We start from the raw sequence: 23,573 nt of genomic DNA, 5'->3' as shown, positions 1-23,573 counted from the left end.
CTAATAACTGCGATTTTAATTATGTTAGCGGATGCTGTACAGTTTCAAAAAACCTTTATCTTTTATGTGGAATTAAATTGGCCTTTCTAATTCATCTTATACACTTGCATATAAATGCGATCTCTTTGATTAAATTAATGTACGATTTTTTAAAATAATATTAAATTTTTAATAAATTTTTAATAATGTTAAATTTTTTAAATAATATTACATTACTATTACATATTTGTATATATAATATAAAAATATAGTAATTTATATTATTTTTAAAAACTTTTTATTATAGAAAATAAGTCTTAAATTTTTATATTTTCTCTTCTTTTATATTTGAAATTATTATTAATTAAAGATTTTTAACAGAATTTTTCAAAATACCATATTATAAAATTATCATATTATTGACAAGATTTATACTAATCTTTGTGCTGTCTAATCTAAATATTCGCATTTTTACGTTCTCTAAAAGTGAATCAATATATTATCACTGAAAACTATTAGATAGTTACTGATTGCAGCAGTTATAAATACAACACTGTAAATCAGTGATATTTTACTGAAAGTATTAGAATAATATTGATCGTGTTTCAATCAATAATATTAAACTACAATTCATCTATTTATTTCATATAAAATGAAAAATTGTATCTATATTTATTAAATATTTTATTTGTATTTATTATATTAAAAATTTTATTTTATTTATATTGCATGCATATTGAACTTGTTATTTTAAATAGATAACGAACGAGTAATTTTCATTTAGTCGCCGGATAATTATTTGTTCGACTTATAAAATCGACTTAATATCTGAAGTCTTTTTATTGAAATTGTATCAGAAATTAAACTGCAGTAATATTTTTAGTTTTGTCTGTTGCTTTTTGCAAACTTTATATAATTTTCATGACTAAAATTCAAATACGAGAGAGAAAGAAAGAAAGAGAGACAGCTATCGTAACGGTCCAAGATGGACATTACGGGATGGATATTAAAAATTAGAAAATCCACGATATCCTAGGACATTCAGGATGTCTTGAGGAAGAGCAAAAGATATCCAAATATTAGTTTCTAGCATATTTTCAGGATGTCCGAGAGCCTCAGGATGTCCTCTCATTCAGCATATAATATTATTGAAACATTGCTGCCATATTTCATTTGAAATATACTTTCAACGGTATTACAGAAATATTTCATGACCGTTTGTGTTTCTGAAATGTTTCACTATACGCAAATCATTTTAAATCAGCAACCTTGTCGAAAGATTTCAATAATATTACTGAAATATTATTCTTGTCGTTTGTGATCAATGAGGATCTTGGAAATTTATAAAAATATATAAATGCCCTCGGCAATAAAAGAATACTTTAATACAATATAAATAGACTATTTCTCATTTATTCGTTTAATTTTAAATAATTTGTTTAATATACTGAATCCCAACAAAGGATCAGAGGGAATAAGTCAGTTTATCAGAAATTAACTGAAGAAGAAATATACTTCAGATCTCATGTTAGTACCAATCCTTTATATACATTTCTTGTTGAAGAATTGAATACGAGTTAATTAAGTTTCATGTAACGCCGCATAGCGGTAAAGTGAAAAAACACATTCTAAAAATTTAATTTATTACATATTTCCAAATATACAAATGTAAAACTTTTTTTCTGAAATATTTTAGATACAAAGTTACAATAGAAATGTTAATGAAATATTTCTGAACATTATGAAATTTTAATAATATTACATGTCAGGTGAATTAGGCATTCATGTACTTATAAGCGCTGTTTTCACTTTCAGATAGTAAAAAATATCTCAAACTCATCCAAAATGTCTCATGGATAAGGAGTTTTATAAGATGTATTAGGACAACCTTGAATATTCCTCAAGACATTCTGGATATATATGTGTAGGATGATACTAGGAGTTTTCATATTTGAGTTTAATAAATATACAGTAGTAAATATAAATATATAGTCGATTAATGGTATAATAGACATTAATGAAAGATTTATATTTTGTTGAAGTTTTTGACATCTTAAAATTACTTCAAATATTTCATCATAATTAATGAAGTCCGCAAATATACACATAAAATATTTAACATAAGTATTATTCAACATAAATATTAACATAAATATCCCGGAAATATCTCAGAACATCCTGGACATATTTAAGATGATTCCGAAAATGTCTTGTGTTATTTGGGAACGAACTAGCGATTACTGGTTTTACAATGAAATTTATTGTTATAATGAATTTTACTTTAACTGACCAATCAATGAAATATAAGATAAAATAACAAAAAATAAGCAAATACTCACTGATTCGCAGTGAAATTTTATTTTATTGTTTAAATTAATGCTATTTTCACTGATTTATTTTTAGAGAGTAAGACTTGAAATTTCGATAGATGGAGAAGACTTATATTTGTAAAGATATATTTAAAAGTGATGCTTTTCTTGAATTAACGAGGCTAGATGAACAACAGCCAAATTTTATACAAATTGCAACAGATCAAACGACCTATTATTGTCAAAAAATTTCATTATTGATATTTCGCAATAACGATAATATACCGCATGAATCGATAATTGGCATCATTGCCAACAGTTTATCGTGTAAATTGTTTTTGGCGAGATTGATAACGATTTGGCGAGCAGTAATAACGTCATATAATCTACGTCATAATCTGCTAATTATGCATCTGTTAAAAATCGGCTATAAAATAGACACAATAAAATTTTTATGAACGGTTTTGCGCTTTTTAGTACTTAAGAAATTTTCAAATATTAACATTGTTTATGTAGCATTGTTTATGCTAGCTTTGCTGCTTGTTAATTTTTAAGGAGAGGGATTTAATTATTATTTTAGAAATTAATATAATTATTTTAAAAATTATGAAAATATATTTTAAATTATTGAGTTAAAAATGTATATATTATGATCATTATAATTTAAAATTGTTATATGTATTTTTATTAAATTACGCGGATACAGCAAAAACATTACATTCAATTAATTTAATTTAAATTATATAATATGATTTTATATCAGAATCGAATCTATTGTTTAGTAGATGGGAAAGAATGCGGATAAAAAGAAACATATGTCTCGTAGATGTTCCAAATGTTTCGATCTAATTCGGCCGATAAGTGACCTATACACATTCGATTTCTATTTATATATCCTATTGTCGAAGGCAAAAGTGATATAGAGATCAATTTTATGCTTAATTAAATTACGTGCCATAGTATACTTATCGGAAGCGTTGCATCGGTATCGAGAAGTTTCTCCCTTAAAGCAAATGTTTTTTGTTCATTGTAATTCAATGACAATAAATACAATGTTGCTAAGCATCTATATGCCGATAACACTAGAACTTAATTATCATCGATCAAGATTTAAAGTTACAATTATAAAAGTATTGCTTTGACATTCTCGGTGGAGTTATTAATCTATTAATCGCTAATCAACGAAATAAATCACAAATCATCGCATCAAGTGTTAAGGAAAAATCTTATAGAAGGTAGAAATAATAGAACGGAATAATAGAACAATATGCTCTACATTTTTTGGCTTAAATAAATATAAAATACACTTATGAACAGATGAACAGATTTTAATAGTTGAAATTTACAAGGATTTATTAATATTATAATTTACTTATTACTATTATAATATTTATTAATATTACAATTAATAATTGCACCAATTTTTGATTAATTAAGATATTCTAATTATAAGATCAACTTTTTGAAAATAGGTTTCCCATGAGAGAATTCGGTGGAAAATATCTCAACTACCGGTACTCAACAAAAGCCATTTCTTTAAATTGATATTCGACGAAACAAAAATTTATATTTTAACTGAATAAGAATATTGATTGAATATTTATAAGAATTATTTTTTCTATTTCTTCTAAAAAAAATTACTACCCATTTGTAATATCTTCACCCCCCATTACTTTTAGCAATACTTTTTACCCTAATTTTTCTTTTATACATTTCGCTCATAATTTGTCGGAAAAAAATGATAAAAAAATGTTATAATAGAGGTGGAATATATTTTTAATATAAAGCATTTCGTTTCATATTTTCATATCAAAAGCATTTGTATATGTTTATCAGTGATTGTTATATATTGTACGTATATTTTATAGGTTATACTTTTAGAAATATAATAAGAACGTATATAAATATTCACAATTATTTTTGGAATAAAAAGTATTAAAAATATTTGTTAACAAATTTTATAACATTTTTCCTTATAAATGATTGATTATATAATTTTTTTAAAAATCGTACTCAGAATAGTTTTGTGCAGTTTACGCAATTAATGCAATTTACTCTACTTTGATTGTGTATTGCTAACTATTGATTCCCATTTATAATATATAACATTTATTGGTAAACTTATTATGTCTGAGTAATGAGTGGGATATTTTTCCTGCCGCGCATTAAATAACCTATATTAATTAATTTAATTTACTTTACTTATAAAAATTTATTACATATATATAACAGTTCCTTTTTGCTTATAAGTATACTTTTAAAACATTTGCATTTAGTTACGGAAAGTGTACATGTGAAGTTGCTTCCTGTTGTTATATCGCGAAAGAGCCACGAAAAAGAAGCGCCTCTTTGTGGAGGAGATGACAAAAATACATTATGACTTCGGTCGTTATCCGCTGCGGCGATATTTTTGGCATGCACACATTTCATTGAGAAAAGTCTTAACAGGAGAATGCGCGCATTCATGGCATATAAATTCATCGTATGACTTTTCGCATATATATTCTGCTTTTTTAACAACGGACATATTGCAATTTCGATCATTAACGAGAGCTGTTTTTATTCGTTAAAAAGCAGAAAAAATGAATAACTACTCATTGATGCAATAGAATTAAACTCCTTAATCGTGAAAATATTGATTTCAAATACACGGAATCTCCTGTTTTTGTGTTATTAAATAAATTTTAAAGCACATGTATATGAGAAAAAAAAAGAGAAAAAATAGAATATATATGGATATTGTTTCATCAAAATTAATTTCGCATGCGCGGAAATAAGTTTTATTTTGATTAAAATAATTTCTTAAATCAAAATAATTTTACGTTTAATAATAATATAATAATAATATAACGTTCGAACGTTCGACACCTTGATATATACAGGGTGTTCTAAAAAGGTATGTCAAAAATTTAAGGAGATATTCCTCACACCTGAAGGATAAAAAAATATTATATGGACATAAGTGCTTATTTCAGGAGTTTATGTTGAAAATACTGTTAGCTGTATTATTTACATAAGGAAAAATTTAGGATTAATTATTGTAGACGACAATCGTTTAATTAGGCTTATTTACATTTGGTTTTAATGTGACCTTGAGTATGTTACAATAAATGTTCACCATTTTCCTGAATACAAGCAGTGATACGTCGATGCATCGATTCATGGACACGTTCAAAATTGCTACCAGTGCGTGATATTCAAGATCTTCGTGACCATATTATACTGTTATACCGTATTATTATTACTGCAGGTTGCGAGACAATCCACTGTACGCCAGGCATTTTTGAAAAGATTAGCCGAAAACATAGAGGAGGACCATTTTTTATAAGAGTCAACAAGTATGCATTTAAAAGTGACATTTGGAAAACATGCATGATATATTGAAACTTTATGTGCATCTTCTATCGAGCCCTAAAACACCGTTAGATGTAATAGACGGAAGCGTGACGCAGGAAAGCTTCCAATACAGAAAATAATTGGAATTAGATATCCACTAGGTATTCTTCATAGGCATTGAGGACATCCACGAATATATGAAAAATAGCTATTAGAGATGCTGATAGATATCCAAATGTCCAATTCGAGGTTTCATAAATATCTATAGAATGTAAACTAATATCCTGTAGATATTCGTACAACATTTAATGGATATTTATTATATATAGATACATCTATTACATGTATATTAATATTTATTTTTTGATGGATATTCATTCAATGTTCTGTATATAGGTACATATATGATAGAATTCGCCATAAAAAAAATTAATCGCCTGCAGTTAATTTATGGAGCTCTGAAACTCCTCGCAAAGGCTATGATAGTCCACGCTCTTTAACCGATAAGCCGTGAGATCTGTGTCACAGCCTTATATATTATCTTAGATGAAGTTACTACTTACTCGGGTTAGGAGCTTTCCTTTTCGCCACCTAGCGGCACGACATGAAGCATTTGAATATTCATTGGATATCTCTGTTAGTTACTTGGTGAATATACTCACGCAAAAAAACGGGTCACTACGAAATGTTATTTTGTAACATTTTCTTCAAAATGGTATAACTTTATCAAAAAAGATCGTAGAAAATTGATTAAAATACGAATTTATTAGGAAATAAATAAACTTTTAAAAACCAAAACATTTTTGTACCAGAAAATCAATTCTCCTGAGCAATGCAACAGTTAAAAAAATTTGTTTCTCATTTCTCAAAGTTTATCTTCAACGTCCGCCATTTTGTAAAACATTTTTTGTAATTCAAATTTGTGTTTTTGCTTTTTAAAAGAAATGTCAAGCTTTAATTTGAGTTTTGTTTCATCTTACGATTTTTCGCTGATTTATTGAAAAATATTAAATAATTGTGCTAAAATTTAGTGGCCCATATTTTTTGTATGTGACTGTAGATATGTGGATAACATGTGTATATCTAGTAAATATCTCTGATAGCTACTTAGTGGATATAAATATGTGGATGATATATATATTAGGTGTATAACTAAGTTTCCGCCATTTTTTTACTTGAAAAATGCATTTATTTCAATAAGAAAAAGAATTAATATATATTAATTAAAATATAATCTATTGTTTTCTATGACTTTTTTCCATTTTTTTTACAAACGTTGAATTCCGTGACGATAGAACGACTTGTTTTTTAAAGCAATCCAATGCTCGATGCATTTTTGAACTTCTTCGTAATTGGAGAAGTGTGTATCAGCGAGCGCGTATTGTATTGATCGGAAAAGGTAATAATCCGATGGGATCAAGTCCAGAGAATAGAAGCTAGTGCGGGAAAACTTCGCATTCGAGCTCCAATCATTTCTTTTTACAATTCTTGCAACATGAGGTCGCGCGTTGTCATGCAAAAAAAATCACTTTACATCGATCACTGGCCTTTTTCGCATCAATTCAGTTGGTATAATTGTTGTTGATAGTAGTCAGCCATGAAATCCAATGTTTCAGAAATCAATCGATGAGCTTCAACTGCAATTTTATTTAGATCAAAGTAGTGAAGAAATATATGTGGAAAAAACAACTTATCACATTTAATTTTAAATAGATTCAAAAAATCTTTTCCACAAAAAATAAATCTTTGCGCACTCAATTTTATTGACAAATGCCTAACTTCACTACATTTGCAGCTGAAGCCATTTAATTATGAGCGGCGGGAATTTACAATTAGTTATACTCCTAATATATCTACTAGTTATCTATAGAGGATATGGACCTCATATTGACATTTAGACATTTATTAGATATCTATTAAATAAATTTTTCGTATGGGTTTGTAACTGCTTTATAATGTAATCTTATTCATGATCGGTAAATACATTTTACAAGCTTTTTGAGCTCCTAAATATGAATAAGTTACAAGATGCAAAAGAATGATTCTTGAATAATTCACGTGAAAAAATTCTCTCAAAAAATTCGTTTTTCTGCTTTTGTGTCTCTAGAAAATGTGCGACTCTTCCGTTGCAGTCCCGTTTATGTGTCTATTTCCAAGAGATTATGCATGTGATTTTTCTTATTTTTCATTCTATTTTTGCTCTTCTTTTAATTTCCTCCTATTTATATGTATATATGGTACGCAAAACCTTGTTATCTTTAAGTACCGTGATTAATATTATGCTTTGAGAAAAAATCAGCCGGTCGAAGAGTTGATGAGAACACAGGAAATTGTTATTAATATATCTCGCTATCCTCTTACGTTACTAATAATTGTTATACGTTCAGCTGTATCGTATTACATTTTTGTAATGCACAAATGGCATAATCAATTATTCAATGAACATCAAAGATTTCTCAAATTGTACGTTTTGAGAGATTCATAAAAAAGATTTCGAGAATTAAATATATTTTATATTTTATATTTGAGTTTTATATACTTTACATCTTTGTTATATATATGCAATATTAAATTCACATTAGAAAAAAATATATTAATAATTGTAAGATAATTGACGATTTTTAAACACATTTATATTACGACAAAATATATTAATTATTTTCAGTAAAAAAGTAATGTAATTATATCTAAACAATTTATTTTAATTTATTTAGTCATTAAATCAATTAGTTATTAAATTAATATTTTGATAAGATATAATTCATAAATCATACAATTTAATAAGTATTTTGTGAAATTCATAAATCATACAATTTAATAAGTATTTTGTGAAATTTTGTCTGTAAAGTGCTTTGTTTTGAATTTTCTAAAGGATTCAATTATAGCCTATATAAAGTTCAAGATTGTCTAATGATGAGAAGAAAAACATTGAAAATTAGACAGATGCAAATGATCGTATTCGTCATTAAAATAATAATTTATATCGAATCATAATACTATATAGAATGAAAAAAAAAGATTTTTGGATTGCGATAAGTGAGAGCTTCTCGAATATCTTGATCTTGCAAGATTTCTCTATTGTTTACGAGTCATTGTGTCCATAATCGCGGATCGAAGTTTAAAGAGACACGCGAAAAGAGACAATGCGACACGCCACGCGTCATTCCGTGTGCACAATCTTATCTGATCCGAAAAGAAAATGTTTTGTCGTTGTGCAAATAACTCTTTCCTTTTGTCGGCGAAATACAAGCAAGATTTTCTTGAAATGGAGTTGTTTCGTTTTATTGCATACTTGTATATATACAGGGTGTTAGAAAAGTTTTGGAAACGGTCAAATATCTCGAAAACGAAACGTTTCTGAGAAAAATGTTTGAAATCAAAGTTATAGGGTTTTAAAAGTTCTATTCAATGATCATATCCGTTTGACCTTGAATGGAGGGGTTAAGGCGAGGTCAAGGTCAATATGATTTTTTTAAATGGAAATCCCAATTCTTTATTACATATTCTTGTAGCTTATCTCGAGAGCTTTCCAAAACACTATAATAAAGTATTTTTTCATTGAGTACTTTTCGAATTATGAGGCTTAAAGTAATATCTTAATTTTACATAAATCATAAAATATCTAGTAAAATATTCATTTTTTTATTATCTTATCTTAATATTTTTATGTACAAAATAATGAGAGGAATCAATTGTGTAAAGAAAATACATAGTTGTTTCGAAGAAAATATATGTAATTGTTAATTGCAAATTACATATTGTTTCTTTGAAACAATTATGTGTTTTCTTTACACTAATTGATTCCTCTCATTATTTTGTACATAAAAGTATTAAGATAAGATAATAAAAAAATGAATATTTTACTAGATATTTTATGGTTTCAAATGTAAAATTAAGATATTTTAAGCCTCATAATTTGAAAAGTACTCAATGAAAAGATACTTTATTATAATATTTTGGAAAGCTCTCAAGATAAGCTACAAGAATATGAAATAAAAAATTGGGGTTTCCATTTAAAAAAAATCATGTTGGCCTTGATCTCGCCTTGACCCCTCCATTCAAGGTCAAACGGATATGATCATTGAATAGAACTTTTAAAATCCTACAAAACGGATATGATCATTGAATAGAACTTTTAAAATCCTTTGGTTTGACACATTTTTCTCAGAAATGTTTTGTTTTCAAGATATTTGTCCGTTTCCAGACTTTTTTAACACCCTGTATATATATTTGCATGCACGCCGCTAATGGCATACTGCGTTTCACTTCGCCAATGATCACTTCGCATCGATTACTTTTGGCAGAACGAGAATGAAAGCAAGCATGTATCAGCAACATGGTACAGCACACTGAGGCTTCGAATGATTTTTTTTAGTCCGCAGGGTAACAAAAAGATTTTTATAGCACTCTGCTTTGCTATATGTATTATAGAAGCATAATATGTTTATTTTGTCGAAAAAAAACGACGAAAATGATGCTTATGGCAACATGGAGGTCTATTTGAATGAATTTCTGTTATTTATCTTTCTCTTTTTCTTTCTTTCTTATAAGGAAAGGTATGGAAATATTCCCCTCCGATTTTAATGAGTTTTGGATATGTTATAACCTAGGTCAAAATAAGAGACACATACTTCTTTATACGTGTCCATTAAGAGGTCATGCCTAAGATCGGCAAACCGAAAAAAATATAATGTTTTGGGAATTTTTTTGAAAAGTATAATAATTTTTTTACAAATAAATGTTTATTCGAAAGTACAAATATTAAGGATATTATTATTTTTAATAAAATATGAAAAATATGAAAAATATTTAAAAGTTATAACTATTCTCTTGAATATTGTTTTTTAGAAACCGCTGCATGGTGACCAGTGCTATTTGAAGCTGATTTATCGAAAAATTGTTTTGGGACAAAATGACAGCTATTTGACACTAAGATATTATTTTTCATTTAAAAATCGCTTACTTTTTAAATTAAAAAATGTATTCATTAAAAAAATTCTTCGTTCATCTACTAGTTTTTTATGTAGAAGAAATCTGTAAAATTTCAAACAAATTAGTGTAACGGTTTTCTAAATATCTCACTCGACTTTGAGAAAGTAATTTCGAGAAAAACACGTTTAAAGTTTTGTGTCAAGTTTACATTTACATAAAATAAATAAAATATAAATTAAATAAAATATAGATTAAATAAAAATATAAATTAAATAAAATATCAGTTTTTATAAAATAATAAAATATAATTTTTTAACTTACACAGAAATCATCTATTCCAGATTCATATAATTTCAGTTTATTTAAATCTTCATGTATTGGTTTGATAAGCTTTCAAAATATGAACAGCATATAATAAAGCTTTATAGTCACGTTCAAATGAAGTCAACCATTGCTCCATGAAACGTATACTTGTAACTCTATCAACTTTCATCCGATTAATTTGAAATTTTTAGAAAATATTTTCAATGATATTCGATTAATTTGAAATTTTTAGGAAATATTTTTAATGATATACTTCAAGAAAATATAAAATCCTAAAAATCAATTTTTTGGACTTTTACGATTAAGCATGACACCTTAAAGGAAAATTGAAAAAAATCAGTTTTTATATTTCTCTCTCTAAGCGACTAAAGCTAGAAATGATAAAAGATATAAAAAAGTTTTATAGTTTTTAACGTACTTTATAGCAATGCAATAAAATTAGGATAGAGAAGGAATTTCGAAAAATGTGACATTTTCGAAAACTTTATAGTTTATAAAACCATAAAATTCTTCAGTAAATATTTAAATGAATGACAACCTGATCAATGACCTTTGACCTTGACATATGTTGTCCTGACCCTGAGTAACCTCAAAATATTTTAGTCATTATTTCTTCAAAAATTATTAACAATTAAATTGTATAGTAAAAATAATACAATTAAAAAATATCACAAATGTATGTGTACACACACACGTGCGCGCGCGCGCGGAGGATGCAAGAGAGGGCCTTCAACCCCTCTTCCCGCAATCACCCCGCCAGTAGATAAGGTAGACTCCGCTTTACAACTTATAGAATATATACATTGTGATTGAATCTTCGAAATACGTTCTCTATCGCCAGGAAAGATGCGAGAAAAAAGCCGAAAGCCCCCTTACCTTCCTGTGTGTGTGTGTGTCAATCAATTCGACTGTTAACAAAATACTCATGTAACTATCTTTAAAATGATGTAAAAATTGTTTTTGACATTGTCATAAAGAAACTAGAACGGTACACAAACAGTTAACTGTCCGTAATATCAGTTCAAATAATAACTTCAATTTGTTGCATCTTCTAAATCAATACTCCCCCCCCCCCCATTTATTTCTTGCATAAAATTACTCAGAAAACCATCCTCTACAACTTATTTAAGTAGCAATAAAATCGATGAGGTCTAACCCTTTATGCATATTTGCCGATTATTCTTTTGGATGATTTGATGTTTTCCAATTGAAGTACAATCGAATAAATTCGATATTTCTAGCTGGATTTGAATACGAACTCTTTGGCATAAAAAGCAGATGCACAGTTCTTTACGATTGCTAATATTTCTTTATATACTTATACGATTTTTTTAAAAAACATTAAAATTAATTTTTTTTTATGAAATTTTTAAAAGTTTTCAATATTCAATAATTTGTTTTATAAGTGTTTATGTTTATCTCATATAATCTATGTACAATGTGAATTCAATGTGATGAGAATCTATAATGTAAAATGATTTTTATGTAAAATGTGATTTTAATGTAAAATGATTATTGTTTATATATTGTAATAAAGAATATAATATCACATAGTTATATCCTTCATAAACATTAACAAAAAGATATATATATATACAGGGTGTTTCTAAAACTATATCGGAGATTTTAAGGGCGTATTCTAGGGGTTAAAATAAGAAAAAAAGTTCATATAAACATGGGTCCAAGAATGCTTTTCCTCCGAGTTATAGCCCCCTAAAGTTGAGGAAAAAAATCGAAAAATGTATTGTAACTCTCGGAGACTTTTTCATAGAACGTTAAGGTTTTGCAAGACGTAATAATTAATAATAAGCTTTATTTTTATATGGTTTTGACGGAGAGATATAGGGAGAGGACTAATTTTTAAATAGTCATATCAAATAGTTTATCTAGCGATTCGCATACATCGCATTCAAAAAATCTCGCACAATTATTCGAAAATGGTGCTCCATTCTGCATAAAAAAATGCTCGTTGTCGTGTTAATAAAGGCACGTTATCCAATAATTCTGGTAGGGTTTTTTGAAGGAATTGCAAATAATTTTTTGTTGGAAAAAAAATTATTAGAATTAATTATTATTATTAGAATCTCCTGATTCTTCGATTAAAGTTTTTGAACTTTAAAATTCAAAAATTGAATTTTTTACATTTTTACGTCTTTCCAACTAAAAAGATAACAAATCAGATCATCTTGCTTGTGTCTGCGTTAAGTTATCTTACAATTAGATTGACATGATAATAGTCATATTTTTTGTGTAATTCATTTTTGTTGTAATTTATTTATTTTGATCTTCGGTTAGAGATCTCGCTGTGTGTAATTTTTCGGAGATTCTGTGTTAAATAAGCATTCAAAATAACATGAATCATTTAGAGAATGAAAGATTAGCAGATGTTCATTTCTTTTACTACTCCTGCGAATGGCAACGCTACTGAAGCTCGATATTTGTACATGGTTGTATTTCCACGCTACTGAAGCTCGATGTTTGTACGTGGTTGAATCATAGAATCTCATGTGAAAGGACATTCATTGAAAGCTATCGAAAGCTAAGAGAACATGGAAGTTTTCATGTTAGAAACAATGACGGTAGAAGAGAAAGATTTGTTAGAACTGTCGATGTGGACAAAAATACATACAACTTTTGTCTAAAACATTTTTGTCTTAAACTTATGGATTTTGAAATATTTAAGTACGTAGATTAAAATGACCTAACCTGTATATATATATATATATATATATATATATATATATATATATATATATATATACAGATTAGGTCATTTCAATCTACGCATTTAAATATTTCAATTATATATATATATATATATATATATATATATGGCTATACAAATTAATTATTATAATTGAAATTTTCTCTGTTTTAATCGAGCGCACGATACAAATTCTATATAATATCCACTTTTTTTAACATTATCGATAAAATCGAAAACTACTTTATCTAGCGCGCATATTTTTTTGTTGCTATGTCGATTATATACAATCAAACATGTATGTAAAAGTGCCAACTGCCATACTTTATTATCACATTCATGCGTATATTATATGACGATGTCATACCATTATCTGATTAATGGACAATCAAGTGGATGGGAAAATGGTTGTATAAGGGCAATAGCCTTGCAAGGACATGAGCACTTTGCCATTTCTTCGTTAACTATTCCAACTGCCTCATTAATTCCTTTATATATAATGTTCTAGAAAATTTAATAAAACATAATAAAATTGATATGAAAATAATGCTAATGTAATTCTATAATAAGAGAATTTTTTTTAGAAATTACTGAATCTTCTATTTATTTTTTATTTAGAAAATATAATTATATAATTATATAGTATATAGAAAATATAATTATATAATTATATTTTATTTAGAAAATATAATCGATTCTTTCGAAAACAAAAGAGTAGAATCTTTAAACAAACGCTCTATATACAACCGATAAATAAATCAATCTTCACTAAAACGTTGCGTGTTATCGTTCATTTTTATAATATGTGTATATATGGGAGTGCTTATAATCTGTTATCAAGCAGTTACGGACTTATCAATGTAATAGAAACAGTATGTCGATTCAGTTTAGCACAGTTGAACAACGTGCATATCACGTTCGCATTTTTCATACATTTAATTTCTTTCTTTTGATACGAATTTGAAGTGACTTATCGACTTACATCGTGTGTTTGTTGTTTTCCTAAAATTATACTACAGTCCAAACGTGTGAAGTCCCTGACTTTCCATTTAATGATGAGATGGCTGCCGTCTACCAGTCTTTCTATGCAGTGTACGTGAGTCATTTTTAAATGACTCCCAAGCTGATTTTTTGTCGCGAGGAAAACATGCTCTTATTTTTCGATTCAACCTTGACTGGAATCATTTCTCATTCGTTCACTTACTAATTTTCTCCTTTTTTTCGAATCAGTTTATTCAAAAAATATTTAGTAGATGATCTACGCGCACCTCACTTTTCATATAAAGATTTACATGAAATTACACTTACCAATGAATAATTATTTCAGTAAGTTAAAATAATATATGTTTGTTAAAAAAAATAAAGATAAATTATATTAAAAACTATTCTATAGAAAATTCAATACTAATTAATTTGTATAATAAAATATGAATTTTACTTATTTTTATATATTTATACTTGATAATTGTGTAAAATTTTATTTATTTAAGATAATATTATTTGATATAAAAAAAATTATCGAAAATTGTGTTCTGAAATTGATAAACGTTTATCTTAAGTTACATAACATGAATAATTTTCATTTTGATATATATTATAGAGAATACTTTCTAAGCAATATATATATATATATATATATATATATATATATATATACAGGGCCCATGTAAAGTGTTACAAATTTATATCTCGGAAACGAAGCAATTTAGAGAAAAATGTTTCAGATAAAAGTTGTATGGTTTTAAGGGGGACATAAGATAATGCCATTAGTTTGATCTTGAAAAATCACCTAAAAATCACGTGAAAGTCACTTCCAACTTTTTAAATGGGATACCCTATATGCTTTTACATATTCTTGTAGCTTATCTTGAGAGCTTTCCAAAACACTATAATTAAGTTAGTTTTCATTAAGTACTTTCCGAGTTATAAGGCTTGAAATCATTTCTTAATTTTACATAAATCGTAAAATATCTTGTAAAATATTCATTTCTCGATTATCTTACCTTAATACTTTTATGTACAAAATAATGAGAAAAATCAATTGGTGTAAAGGAAATATAATTGTTTCGAAAAAAGAAATATAATTTGCAATTAACAATTACATTTTTTCTCGAAAACAACTATTTTTACTTTATATAATACAAAACCTTCATATCCTAAATACTATATATACATATCCTAAAAAATATATATACAGGGTGTCTCACCTAACTTGATCTCAAATATCTCGCTTGTTTTAGTAGAAAAAAAATGTTAAAGAGAAAAATTAATTGATTAAAAATTTTTTGTTTAAAATATATTATAATGAGAAAGAAATTTGTTATGCACGATCTCACCGATTTTAATGAGCTTGACATATGTTATTTCTCCTGAGTAAGTATCAAAAGATTTTAAGTGTCGCTCATAATTTATTAAAAAGTTATTAACAAAAATGTTTTACGAATTATGTGGAATTTTTATTATTATGCACGTTTTAAGAGTTAAATTGAAATGTATATGCGTGAATACAGTGTGTTCCATTCGTTCTACGGGGGGGATTCCACTTTTAGAAGATATAACCTAACCTAAATCTATTTCTGATTTAAAACTAAAATTTGGTTTGAGATGAACTTTGTTTCGCGTGAAAAGTTGCAAACCCATGTAAACTTCATCTTATATTGCAAAGTACTACATATTGCAAGGAACTACATATCTTTATCATCATAGCGGAATCGCTGAAATTAATAGACGAATATACGAATCCAATGATCTAGGATAACATGACCTTCATATCATATTATATTCATATTATATTATTTTTATATGACCTTGAAAAATACGAAAAATCCAGAAATATGATCAGTGTAAAGTGTAAATAATGAAACGATTCAGAGGCAAGTAAAAAAAATTATTTTAATGAATGTTCAAAATAATGTCCGTCGATTTACATATATTTTTATAGTCGATAAATAAATAATTCTCTGATCCTCTTTATTTCCCGACTAATATTAGCAATTCTAATACGTTCTTTCATATTTTCTGGTGTTGTGAAAATATTGTCATAAGCTATTCCGCCACGATGATAAAAATATGTAGTAGTTCCATCTTAAAATCTTGAAAAATATAACCCTGACAAAAATTTCTGTCTGATCATAATATCAGCCTGTTCAAACAAAATAATTTTTCCCTCTGTTTTTTCTATTATTATAAACAAGCAAGATATTTAAGATGCTCAAGTTAAGTAGAACATCCTATATGTGTATATATATATATATATATATATATATATATATATCATTTGAATTTTTTGGTACTCTTTTTTAGTTCCTGAGATATGCAATTTAGAAACTTCATATTTATTTTCGTTATATTCTATTTGTGTGTTTACATTTTGATTATATTTGCTCTTTAAGTAAACGTGTAGGCAGGGAAGGCTCCAGCACTCCCTTCCAATACGGGTTGGGTTAGATTACTTTTTTTTTGGAGGAGATATAAGAAAAGGGACTCTGCTTTTCCCCTGTCTACGAAAAAGAGTTTACTTACTACTAAAGAGGAAATGTATAATTAAAAACACAAATAGAATATAATGAAAAGATGATATAAATATGAAATTTCAAAATTGCATATTTCAAAAACCAAAAGAGGACACTATAAAATTCAAACGGTGTATTACTTAAAAATATATGTTGAAATGTTCTATAATATATGTTGAAATGAAAATTATTAATGTTGTGTAATTTAAAATAACTGTTTATCTTAAAGTTCAATTATTAAATGCATTCATGTACAAGCATGTTTATTTTATCAATAAATATTTATTTTATCAATAAATATTTATTTTATCAATAAATATTTATTTTATCAATAAATATTTATTTTATCAATAAATATTTATTTTATCAATAAATATTTATTTTATCAATAAATATTTATTTTATCAATAAATAATAGATATACATTATCTTGTATTTTTTATATTACTCGGAAAATATATGTATAAAACAAGAACTTCTATTCAATTAAAAAATGTCAAGATATCAAATATGAAAATAATGAATGCGAAATACACGTTATTTAGCTTATTGCAGAGAAAGTGAAAGAAGCATTAGCTGTAAATTATTTTTTAAAGTGTCAATAAATTTCATGCGGAATTTCAAAGAGTAACACATGCCAACTGAGAAGTTGTGGAGGAGAGCGTATTTAGAAAAAAATTAAAACTCCGATGACGTTTCGCCGGAAATGTTGATAAAAATATCCGCGAGCCTTTTTGACTCACCTTCTGCGCACCGACAATTAAAAGCTTGCGAGACCAGACAACGGATAAGAAATCGCGAGAAGACGCATTGCTGTCATCAGACCAGAAATCCGGGATACAGAATTAGCTCGCAGACATGCTATGAAAATTATGTTTAAGAGACGTTTATATACCTTTCCGCGATTTAAAATGCGCTTTTATCTAAAAAAGAAGGTTTATTCTCACATATAATAATTCTTTCAATACATAGATGATATATCGTTGACTGTCATCGCAAATTTTTGAGTTAAGTAAATAAAAATGTTAATTAAAGAGAGATGTGCAATACTGGATTTAATTCTTTTCATACGTAAACATAATAAGATCGTTTGCATTAGTTTTAAATAATTTATTCAAAATAAAAGAGAAAAACTATTGAATACATAGTCGCGCAATTAAACAAGTTAATTGAGCGGAGATTATTATTTACAAGTTATAGAAAGTATTGAAAAAGTTCGCGAAAGATGGGAAGATTCGTGATTAATTAATCTCCTTATATATCGCTATTTCAAATCCTGTGTGTTGCGAAAAAATGATTTCGCGGCATTGTAAATTAAATGCTAATGGCTATATCTTGCAACTGATTATATCAATGAAGATTTTGTTGCAAAAAATTTTTGTACAATGTAAAAAAACGTGGATGAAACGGCCGATTCTGAAAAAGTGAACGAATAAAATTATGCAATTATGCAATTATTTCGAGAAATCAGGTTGCGCAATACTTATATGTAATTAGAATGTGCATCCAATTGTCTTGACTTTCTCTCGAAAAATTTATTGCCTTCTTCTTCCTCTTTGTGCAGATATATATACATATATATATATATATATATATATATATATATATATATATATAGGGTAAGTCATATAAAGTGACCGATGTGAATATTAGCTAAAGTTGAAGAGCTATGAAAAAATTTTTTAAATAAAAAATGTTTTTGACACAGAGAGGAACATCGTATGGTACAAACAATATTTTCATAGATGAAGGCATTAAGGAGATTTCAAGATCAACCTAATTTTATTAAATGGAACTCCCTATTTTTTATTGCATATTCTTATAGCTTATTTCAAGAGCTTTCTGAAACACTATAATAAAATATTTTTCCCTCAAGTACTTTTTGAGTTATAAGGCTTGAAATCATTTCTTAATTTTACATGAACCGTAAAATATCTTGTAAAATATTCATTTTTTGATTATCTTACTTCAATATTTTTATGTACAAAATAATGAAAGGAATCAATTGGTGTAAAGACACATAATTATTTTGAAAGAAAAAATATAATTTACAATTAACAATTACATTTTTTTTCGAAACAATTATGTGTTTTCTTTACACCAATTGATTCCTCTCATTATTTTATACATAAAAGTATTAAGGTAAGATAATCGAAAAATGAATATTTTACAAGATATTTTACGATTTATGTAAAATTAAGAAATGATTTCAAGCTTATAATTCAAAAACTTGAGGGACTTGAGGGAAAAATATTTTATTATAGTGTTTCAGAAAGCTCTTGAAATAAGCTATAAGAATATGCAATAAAAAATAGAGAGTTCCACTTAATAAAATTAGGTTGATCTTGAAATCTTCTTAATGCCTTCATCTATGAAAATATCGTTTGTACCATACGATGTTCACCTCTGTGTCAAACATCTTTTATTTAAAAAATTTTTTCATAGCTCTTCAACTTTAGCTAATATTCACATCGGTCACTTTATATGACTCATCCTGTATATATATATATATATATATATATATATATATATATATATATACGCATGAATCTTTTTACATACATGCTACACTGTGTGACATTTACATGGCCAATTTACAATTTTTTATATATTTTCAGGATTATGGAAATGCAGATCTACAGTCATATTTGACAAGCTGTCGAAATTATGGCGCTAACCGTCGTTCCCTCGACCCGCATTTTTAACGGAAATGGTGAGCTATTTTTAATAAAAGTATTTATATGATAGAAAATTGTGATTGTGCAATCTTGAATTAGAAATTGTAAATACAAGAATGTAATGATTTATTAACATGGTATAATCTTCCTGTGAAAATGATATAGTCAAAATAAAATAAAAAATATAGAGTTTAAAAATGAAAAATCTTTATTAAAAACAAATTTTTTACTGTACATATTATTAGCCTTTTATCAAAAGTATATTTTATGTCATAAATATATACTAAGAAAATTTATAATAAAATAATTATTTCTATTCTTTATGCCATATTTTACTGCTGTTATCTTATATAAATTATTTTTTCCGGTTGTAACTGTGCTCGTAAATAGGAATACCTAATATATATACTCTGTGATAGATAGAACAATTTCGACACTAATTGTGATGCATCTAGACAAAATTCATTAAGCCATTGTTATATATCATACGCAAGTTAATTCGTAAGTGGAATCTCCGTACTTATCCGGTTAACGAACTTTGTGAGATTATTATTACCGTGTCTCTCTGGATAGTTGCCAATGGTTACAACATATTTCGGTTTACATTTCATCGCGGCCATCAACCTCGAACAAACATACGTTCGACGAATAATGACCGATTGATTTGCTTCTAACAATAGATCTTCGCGCTGAAAATTTCTTTCTAGGCTCACGATCAAAATATGCAGACGAAGAATTGTACAATATAATTAATTTAATTGACTAAACGGGATCCTTTTCTCTAACGTGCGTTCTTTGGTAAAACGTCAAGTTGGATGGATTTCGGCGGGGTGTGTTTGAGCGTGAGTTTGGTGGCCAATGGGTTTGAGAGCAATTAACATTGATGTTTTTAAAAACGGACTGTCGTATGTTGCGAAGGATGGTGAGGAGTGTAATGTAGTATCGTTTTTTAGAAACAATAGACAACGTATTGCACCGCGAAGGAAGATACCGTTAAGATTTAATAAAAGCAGAATAATTTGCGAATTATTCTGCTTTTATTAAATCTTAACGGTATCTTCCTTTATTTGACCCTGTTTAGTTTTACAATTTTATCTCTCGACCTGTACAATATTTTATATTTTTCATTTATTTATTTTTGTATTTCTTTTGTATGTTTGTACATTAATATTATTATATCACACTGAGGAGGGTCCAAAACAGATGGAAACATTTGGTTTTTAAAAATTATAGACTTTTTTTTTAATTATTAAATTTTTTGTCACGCATTATCACCTGCGCTTTACTTGATCTAAAATAACCTACTTTATTATCATTATTACTTTAATTGACTTTTGCAATCCAGAATTCGGAATAATATTAAGAATAGTAGCTAATTCGATACTCGTATAAATATTTTGAATATAAAAAATAAATTATTATATTGATTAAAATAGGATAAAATAGACAATTAATGATATAGCTTTAGCATGTGTAATAAATCAATTCTAATAAATAATTAATTTAAATAAATTTATAATTAAAATTAATTTTATATTTTAAAGAAACATATTTTTTAAACGCAGAAATTATATCCAATAGTTATCTTGCGAGATAATTGTTAGAGACTCTAATCCTTCCCTATATATATATATATATATATATATATATATATATATATATATATATATATATACAGGGTGTATAAAAAGTACCGGAACGGTGAAATATCTCGAAAACTAAGCATTTGAGAAAAAAATGTTTCAAACAAAAGTTGTAGAATTTTAAAAAATCTATTTACTGGTGCTATGAATTTAACCTTGGGTGGCGTCGCCAAGGTCAGAGCAAGGTCAACTAGAATTTTTTAAACAGGATTCCTTACTTTTTATTGCATATTCTTGTAGCCCTTTTTCAGACCTTTTCAAAACACTATAATTAAATTAGTTTTCATTAAGTACTTTCCGAGTTATGAGGTTTGAAATCATTTCTTAATTTTATATAAACCGTAAAATATCTTGTAAAATATTCATTTTTCGATTATCTTACCTTAATACTTTTCTGTACAAAATAATGAGAAGAATCAATTGATGTAAAGAAAACATAGTTATTTTTAAAAAAATATGTAATTGTTAATTGCAAATTACATATTTTTTTTTCGAAACAACTATATATATATATATATATATATATATATATATATATATATATATATATACTCTCTCATCTTACTTCCGAAAATATTTATAATGCCAATGCACTCTTTAATAAGTCTTCTGTCATATTTGTTTTTGTAGTGGGAACGCAGACATACGTTTCCGGTTCGACAGGTTCGAAGTGTCCCTGCTGTCCTTATGGATATCACATCGATCTGGATTTTGTGCGTTATTGCGAGGCTGTCGCGGCCGGAAGTGCCAACGATAGGCTCAGCATAGAGAGACGCAGGAAACGAGAACGCCGTAGACAATGTCAGTCAATGGAGGTTCTTTTGGGATTGGTAATTAATTATTCGTATCTTTAATTACATTGATGATTACAAGAAAATTCTATTGTATAATATTAATAAATATCGATTAGCTATATTGATATGCAATTTTATGGTTGCTGCATCATTCAAAAATAATATAATACTTAAGAGATATCATATGTGTTTTTTAAAGATATGTATATTTTTCTAAAGATATGTATATTTTCTACATAAGATAATGCACAGTACTTTAAAAAATATTATAGCAAGATTTATTTAAAATAAAACTGATATGTTTTGAAATGTAAATAATTAAATATGATAAATATTCGATATACTATATAATGTTGATAAAAATAGAAATTGTAAAAGCCACTTTATTAGAGTTTTATCAGACTTTTATTAGATATAAATATAAAATAGATATAGATATAAATATATATTTATTATGTTTAGATTTTTTAATTTCATATATCTCTGTAGTGAAAAATGTTGTAATTTTAACATTATATCAATTTATTTCATACAGCTCATACATCTGGTTTCTGCATTTGATTATTGCTAGAGTTTACTGACTCTAATAAACATATTCGTCACAAAAAATTGTTAAGATCTGAAATAAATTACTCGATTCAACATCAATATAATTCGGATATAACAAGCCCTATATTATAACATTAGATTGTTTCCCTTATTTTTGATAGGTGAGTCCAGCATTGGCGGGTATAGAAGCCGAATTAACGAAAATACCGCAAGAATGCACGACCATAAACGACGTTACTACATTATCGAATCATCCGTCGTTACTGAAACAACGGACAGATTCGCGTCCCTCGCCAGTCTTGGATCTCAGTGATGTCGTAGGCGATTTCGAGGCAACTCTCAAACAATCTTCTAGATCATCGAAAGCTCCTAAACATCAATTCTTCGTGGAAATCGGTAAGGTACTTTTTTAATCTCTCAATTAAAGCAAAAAAATATCACGTTTTTATTTAAACATTATTTTAATTCTTTGATATTATTTATAATTCTTTTTCTGTCTAATCTGTATACTTCTTGTTAGAAAATAATGATTCTTCGATATATCTGCGATATGTGTCTTTTATTGGTTCCGCAGATATATGAGACCTGCAAATTTAACGCAAATTTCAGATGGCCAAGAGGTCTCTAAGATACTCTTGGTGGTTTGCCTTCCGAGAGATAGTAATCGAATAGATTCGATGTTTCTAACTAGATTTAAATCAGGGTTCTTCGATATTGAGCAGATGCACAACTCTCTACAATTCATGATCGACCACAAATTATAACAGTTATATAAAACTGATACATGATTATACAATCATTTTTTAATTATAT

The 23,573-nt window shown here is 27.1% G+C and overlaps 1 protein-coding gene and 1 long non-coding RNA gene across 4 annotated transcripts in view; one reads left to right on the top strand and one right to left on the bottom strand.

Annotated features, from left to right (window-relative positions):
- LOC105250364 (KN motif and ankyrin repeat domain-containing protein 2) overlaps positions 1–23,573 on the top strand; it is a 64,393-nt gene that overhangs the window by 19,453 nt on the left and 21,367 nt on the right. The window contains exons 1-4 of one of the 3 annotated variants that reach the window (XM_011256402.3): positions 14,482–14,676; positions 19,715–19,809; positions 22,048–22,247; positions 22,922–23,156. In XM_011256402.3, coding sequence (XP_011254704.1) covers positions 19,764–19,809; positions 22,048–22,247; positions 22,922–23,156 — 481 coding nt within the window. In that variant the 5' untranslated portion in view covers positions 14,482–14,676; positions 19,715–19,763. Of the gene's footprint in view, positions 1–14,481; positions 14,681–19,714; positions 19,810–22,047; positions 22,248–22,921; positions 23,157–23,573 lie in introns of those variants that run through there. The other 2 variants (XM_011256403.3, XM_011256400.3) reach the window with 2 other exon arrangements.
- Positions 13,186–14,606, bottom strand: LOC112639672. The gene is made up of 3 exons (XR_003123630.1): positions 14,567–14,606; positions 13,952–14,088; positions 13,186–13,419 (listed from the first exon to the last, which is right to left on the bottom strand). It is a non-coding gene; the product is annotated as an uncharacterized LOC112639672 (long non-coding RNA).

The sequence above is a fragment of the Camponotus floridanus genome, unplaced genomic scaffold (genome assembly GCF_003227725.1).
Source record: "Camponotus floridanus strain SB8 unplaced genomic scaffold, Cflo_v7.5 scaffold82, whole genome shotgun sequence".
NCBI lineage: Eukaryota > Metazoa > Arthropoda > Insecta > Hymenoptera > Formicidae > Camponotus > Camponotus floridanus.
This window is presented reverse-complemented; position numbering and strand designations above follow the sequence as displayed.